This window comes from Talaromyces amestolkiae (assembly GCF_001896365.1).
Source record: "Talaromyces amestolkiae strain CIB chromosome Unknown scaffold34.1, whole genome shotgun sequence".
NCBI lineage: Eukaryota > Fungi > Ascomycota > Eurotiomycetes > Eurotiales > Trichocomaceae > Talaromyces > Talaromyces amestolkiae.
In genome coordinates this window covers 38,408-45,697 of record NW_024468070.1, presented here as the reverse complement: position 1 = coordinate 45,697, position 7,290 = coordinate 38,408, and the positions used below count along the sequence as shown (strand labels likewise).

General features: G+C 38.0%; 1 protein-coding gene across 1 annotated transcript in view; it reads left to right on the top strand.

Annotated features, from left to right (window-relative positions):
- BHQ10_010335 (uncharacterized protein) overlaps nt 1-1,725 on the top strand; it is a gene marked incomplete at both ends in the record, with an annotated part of 4,576 nt that extends 2,851 nt beyond the window's left edge. The window contains 3 exons of the mRNA XM_040872954.1: nt 5-1,507; nt 1,567-1,656; nt 1,715-1,725. Coding sequence (XP_040738837.1) covers nt 5-1,507; nt 1,567-1,656; nt 1,715-1,725 — 1,604 coding nt within the window. The remainder of the gene's footprint in view (nt 1-4; nt 1,508-1,566; nt 1,657-1,714) is intronic.
- Between the last annotated feature and the right edge of the window lie 5,565 nt (nt 1,726-7,290).

Below are 7,290 nucleotides of genomic sequence, written 5' to 3'. Positions count from 1 at the left end.
CTAGCGTCGACATACACGAGTCAAGGCCGATGGGAGGAGGCCGAAGAGCTGTCTGTTCAAGTAACGGAGACAAGAAAGAGAGTGCTGGGTGCAGAGCACCCTGATACGCTGGCTAGCCTGGCTAACCTAGCGTCAACATACATGGGTCAAGGCCGATGGGAGGAGGCCGAGGAGCTCAATATACATGTAATAGAAACAAGAAAGAGGGTGCTGGGTACAGAGCATCCTGATACGCTGGCTAGCCTAGCCAACCTAGCGTCAACACACATGGGTCAAGGCCGATGGAAAGAGGCCGAAGAGCTTAATGTACGCGTAATGGAGACAAGAGAGAGGGTGCTAGGTACAGAGCATCCTGATACGCTGGCTAGCCTGGCTAACCTAGCGTCAACACATATGGGTCAAGGCCGATGGAAAGAGGCCGAAGAGCTCAATGTACGCGTAATGGGGACAAGRGAGAGGGTGCTAGGTACAGAGCATCCTGATACGCTGGCTAGCCTGGCTAACCTAGCGTCAACATACATGGGTCAAGGCCGATGGAAAGAGGCTGAGGAGCTCAATGTACATGTAATGGAGACAAGAAAGAGGGTGCTGGGTACAGAGCACCCCGATACTCTGACCAGCATGAACAACCTCATATCCATATACACGAACCAAGGACGATGGAGGGAAGCAAACGAGCTACAGGCGGAGGTGACGGAGGTTTCCAAACAGGTATTAGATTCTGATTCATCCGTTGAGAATGGCTCAGTATTTTCCGCACCAGCCTCCATTCCCAGCACCAGATCTTTAGAATCTGGAAGAGGGGAAATAAATTTGTTACTCATTGAAGAGTTTGCAACTCTACTGCACGAAGATAGCGTTTTGCTCCCGCTCCTTTTGGTTGGCGTATCAACAGAACGGATTGGATTTGAAAGAATGCGAAACAACTTTCGGAGGTTGTTGAATCACTTTGCCATTGATCTCAAGGCAGATATCCTCAACGAACTTCACCGAGACCTCAGAAGCTTTGTAAGCTCGTATTCGGCTATGATCACTCGTGAACTATTTGCCATGACACCTATTGACAAAGAGCGAAGCATGAACTCTTCCACTTCAGAAGCACAGCATAGAACCGTATCAGAACGCTCAGTCCAGAAGAGTAGAATGCAAGATTCTTCTCAAGATAGGGAACTCCGCACTTTTCAGATCAGTGATACTTCCAATCCTAATGATGAGGAAAGCGATCAAGACTCTGTGGCAGAGGAAGCTGACGATGATGAGCCCTATGAAGGATCCTTGGACCACTTAGACCAGATAAAGCACTTCATTCTTGAAAGCACTGCTTACCAGACCCTCCGTCGTCGGCTCGAAGAGTTTGTTCAACCCACACTATACTCTCGGCTTCGAGATCTAGTGACCAAGTGGTCAAGTCAAGAAGACAAGAACCATGGTGAGGTTGCGCGGTATAATCTGCGGGATCTCGCCACAGAGTTGCGGCACGTGAATCCCCACGAGATTAAATTTGACTGTGATCAAGACATTTCTCAATTTGTCAGATTTATTGGCTACTATCAACATCTAATTGAGCGTTGGACTGGAGAGTGTTGGGATTGGTGGCCATTACCTCGCTGTCCGAGGCCGCTCGCAGAATCAGAAACAAGGTTACGGTGGAAATGTGTAAGTTCTCCTTCATATTCACCTCTACTTAGGATCTAGGTCCTAATCAGCAATGTAGATATGTGGTGAAGAGCGAATCGTAGAGTTACCAAATAGCTTCATCAAGCGCCTTCAGTCCATAATCAGGAGTCTTCCCATCGACATCGCAGCAACCCAAAATATACAACCTCCTCTGGATGCACATACTAGATCTAACTCGATCCCCTCCAGCAGTAGACGAAGATCTAATCAGGTATCCTATCGAGGTCATAGTCAGCAGCCAGGTGATTCATCGTCTAACACTTCACTTTATCGTCAACCCTCGGAACTCAAGGTCAATACCGCGGACATGAGCATCAACCGGCAGCGTGTTCTTTTCATTGTAAAACAGGGTCAAAACTTCAATCTCGCACAAGTATGTGTCAGTGATGTGAACAGCCAATCATTCTTCCGCACACTGAAAGATGAGTATTTCCGCCTGAGGGGTGTTCTACGTGGCTGGTTCAGCATTTGGAGGTATTCTCATTGCGATTTTTATAAGGTAATCCCTTATCATTGAGGTACTCTAAGGACTTCGGTTAATTATATCAATCACAGTTTGAGAAGTTTGATGACCACGAATTCACTCCCAAAATCAAAGATGCATTCCCTGATCATGCGAACACCGAATACGAGTATCAGCCAAGGCCAATGGACAACATTCCCCCAATTTCCAAACACGAATTCGAGAGACGTTTCTACGCTTGTCACAAACCAAGACCGCTACTTCATTTTTACCACGAGTGTAAAAGACTAGGAGCCCATTCCTCTGACATTCTGGGGCGTCTCCCGAAGAAAAGGAGCGAACTGGAAGAAGCAGGGGACAAGCGAGAGGACTTTTGGGGATTATATGCTCGCGAAACCGTCAGCTTACCTCGGATTATACTCTACAATATTATCTGTGTTTCACCTTTGCTAGCGTTCTTCGTGGCGTGGATTATACCACAAGGGCATGGTACGGATTTGCAAAATCCATCTATCCCAGTTTCCGTAATGGTTTCGATGCTTTCTCTCTTTTGGAGCGTGTTTCTCAGCACTTTACAAGTTGGAAAATCGCATTAAAGCAGACATGTTGTAGTCAATGAATCATTCTGATTTTGAACATCGACGAATGTTGATGGGATTTCCCAGCTCCCTCCCTTTGTTTCCAGCGCCGGGAAGTTCCATTTATTTCTAGTTTAGCGTCGTGTTGAGATAGGGCGAGGATGTTCCCTCTCTCAACACACACACGTTAGAGAGAGAGAATACGCAGGATGTTCTGCTCCCACACCTCAATAACTAATCATACCAGGAGTTCGGCGAATGTCAAGAGTACTGTAGTGAAGACTCCGGCCTGTTCAGTTCGAACCTACGTCTATCTAGAACCGAATAATTAAATGCTCGTAGTCAGGGAATTTGGATAATATCCAATCTGCAAGAACCTATTTTAGAAGTCATATACAACTTACGAGGCTAATTGTAATCATCTTTCACTCTATTCAAGAAACAGGTTGTTATTCAAAATTTGAGTATGTTTAACTTACATGTCCGGTACAATACCATACATATTATAGTGTGAACCAGAGATGCTTCGGATTTATGTAAATGTAGTTTAACCCCTCTTGGCATAGGGTTTGCGAAACAATCAAAAAGAGTAAAACCCCGACACCGGTTTTGCCTCCGAGTGTATATGGCTTTAGCTCCCAAAGAGAAAACCTATCCTCTACCAGGTGAATCTTATATAAGGAAACCACAGAGGAAGATTTGCTGCGGGCATGGACAGGTTACGATAGTTGGCTATGCACTATAAGACAGTACCATGAAAGCACTGGCCTCAAAATAGCAATTCATCTCAATATCAATACACAATCCTGAGATCACCCGCAACAGGACAATGATAAAATAATCCAAAGAGGTGAGTTTTAACATGAAATATTGTCATGCTTGAACAGTTGATGGCATAAGGCACACTTCAAAATATTACAGCACCTCTATTCCCCGTTCTGTCACTTTAGTAATTAAATTTAATTCTAAAACTGTTTCTCTTTCTTCTTCCATTCATCTCTACAAGTATATCTTATATAAGACTACTCTAGACTATAGATACCTCTACACGTTAGATTACAAGACCGATACTTATATCGCATCATCCAAAGGCAATAAGAGCAAAATTACCCATCTTAATAGATTAAAAGAAGGAATTCCACCTACTATACCAGAAAGTGAAAAGTCATAATCTAAATCAAATAGTGTTTCTAACATCTCTTTTCTAACACTCTATCCTTTTATATTTTAATATATTCACTTATAGACTATTTATTTATACAGGGCCTAAAAGCTCTTTTCAAGCAAAATATTAAACGGGAACTAGTATCATAATTAGAGACGAATTCATCAGCAGGAAATAGCACTAGCAAATAAAAGATATCTAAAATCCAGGGTATTAATAATAAAAGACCACGTAGACCGCATAGACACCAGGCAGCATCTCAACAGCTCCCGAGGCTCCGTAGCCATTTATGACGAACCATCGTAGACAGGTGGGTCTGGTTGGAAAGGTGTTTAAAATAGATAGATCGTGGTTAGAAAGGTGTTTAAATAGGTAGGTCATGGTTTAAGAAAGTGTTTAAAATAGGTAGGTTGTGGTTAGAAAGATGTTTAAATAGGTGGGTCGTGGTTTAAGAAAGTGTTTAAGATAGGTAGGTCGTGGTTTGAAAGGTGTTTAAATAGGTAGGTCGTGGTTGAAGAAAGTGTTTAAAATAGGTAGATTGTGGTTAGAAAGGTGTTTAAACAGGTAGGTCATGGTTGGAAAGGTGTTTAAACAGGTGGGTCATGGTTGGAAAGGTGTTTAAACAGGTAGGTCATGGTTTAAGAAAGTGTTTAAAATAGATAGATCATGGCTAGAAAAGTGTTTAAACAGGTGGGTTATATTTTCGAAAAGTGTTTAAAAATATATAGGTCGTGGTTAGAAAAGCATTTAAATATATAAATTATAGATAGAATAGATATTTTAATATGCAGATTATAGTTATATATAATTTATATTTAGAAAAATATTTAAATATATACATCATATTTAAATAATATATTTAAATATAGTTTTAAATTATAATTAGATATAAATTTTATATCTAAACACTCTGCCTACACGTAAATACTATATTTAAAAATATAGACTACAAATAAATGATATCTAAAGATAGAGATTATTCTATTAAAAAATATTTAAGGCTTTACTTAAAAAAGTCAACATTCAATAATATAAATTAATGTTTGGAAAAAGCCATTTTAAATATACTAGATCAATTTAGTATTTCAAGACATAACTTACTTTAAAATCTTAAACCTATCTCTCTTATTAAATAGCATAGTATTAATTATAGAAAATCAATATAACCTACTAGCCACGTTACTTTTGCTAATTTTTAATAGATATTACTACCAATAGTTATTATATAGAAGAGAGAGGTTTGCCATATACTACTATAATATTAAGCAACCTAAGTCCTACTTTATAAGTCTCTCTAATATAAACTCCAACCCAACAACATATAGATTATTGCTAGATACTCAATTCTAACAACATTATTGTAATTAACCTCACTTAATTAAGCTTTGATATGTCCCTCTTATATAAGAAATAAATTATCATTTCTATTAATAATAAAGTATCAAATTTACCATTATTTGTCAGTAATAGATGCGAGCACTATACTAGTAGTTTAGTAATAAGTGATATCTAGAACCTACAAGCTGCACCAAGCCTAGATCTAAACTATTTAGTATTGAATAAGCTCGTAGATAGCATAGCTTATATAGAAGGCTATATTTAAATTATATAGGAAATTCAAGATATACTATTATATAACTTTAATATTATACTAAGTCAAATAGGGCCTCCTATATCAACACCTACATTATAGGCCTCCATATCTACTATATCTTCTAACTGCTCAGAGGGCTTATAATAGTATAACTCTAATAATAATATTCTTAAACAATGCTTTAATAAGATATAAATGCCTTATACCACCTACACCATTAAATATAGATATAAAGATGACTCTAACCTATATTATAGGTACAATTGAATTTATATCAGACAGAGATTTGATTTATATCTTAATAGCTAGCTATTAAACTAGTGCATACTTTATATAAGATCTTATTTAAACAGGTACTATATTCATATTATAAATTTACAATTTCAAAGTTTTATATAGTTGATAGCATCTCCTTATGCCGGAACCAAGCTCTTAAGATATAGATTAGTTTACTATAGTATTTAAAGATCAATTCTAGCATATATAATCAAGATTCATGAATATAGAAACTAATATAATATACATATAAAGACAATATAATTATTAAGATACAAGATCACACTACGTACCTATAGTAATGGCGAACCCTTCCCAGAGCCTCCCAAGTCAGACTCCACACATGTGCTCATACACATTGGCAATTGAACTGTATGGCAAACTCCGAACATCCAATATTTGTCAGTCCATAGTACAGTAAGAATTTGATATCTTATATTTTTGATCTCTATTCATGGGCGGCTCTGGGGATTAGTGTATGTAGTTTACCAATTTTGCCGCGTCGAAGCTTCGAGGATACTGTACTCTGGATCAGGGGATGTGATGGTTAATCATAAGCAGACGAACGCCTTGATGACATCTGCCATGATTTTTTGGATGTTTCGAATTGTGTAGATTATGGGAGAGGCACATGGCACAGCTCATGAGATCGCCACTCGAGAAAGCAATAAGTACCACCCTTGTTTACCGCTTAGATTATTTTACTAAGGCGGTTGCCAAGGGGGGTGCAGGGAGCAAGGAGTGCTGTTCAGCTATAGCATGGTCGATTAATATAGTGTTATATTAGGGGGAGGGTTGAGAATACTATAGAAAGTATTTTATTTACATACCGAAATATGGAAACTTTGGTGTATGTGCTTTCAATATGGACTAGACCTAGTATAGACTAGATAACAGAAGTGGCGCTAGGAAAGAGTCAAAGAGTGTAAATCATGTCAAGCCGAACCTGCAAGGCGCCGTATAATAATGTATCATATATTATATAATATTAGATTCGTGTCTCAGGTAATCCTCAATTTTTGACGACATTGACGGGTTTTCGAATTTTTCGTTTATCTCTTTCAGACATTCTTGTATAAGTCTATTGAAATCGGGCAAGTGATAATCTTTAATCGAAATCTTCATCCAGCTGATATTGTGAGATAGGATAGATGGACTTGCTGTCATGCATAAAAGACGTATAGTCGTGCCATTATGATATATTGATAGAAAAGATTTAATTTTCTCCAAGTCAGGACATTTATCAATGCCATCCAAGGCTATCAATAAATGTGGCCAGCACTTACATATCCTTATAAAAATATATAGATCTATGATTATTATTGTCTATATTATCTCCTTTAATATAATCTTTAATTTACTAAAAACAAAGATTAAATAAGACTTATCTTACTCCCTTTCAATATCGCTTTGAAATAATAATAAGTAGAGATTCTATAATTTCTAGCATAGATTGTGACAGTTAGTGATAAAAGTCATATTTTTATAATTATTAAAAAGTATTAATAGATTTGAGGTTTTCTTAATATCTAATAAT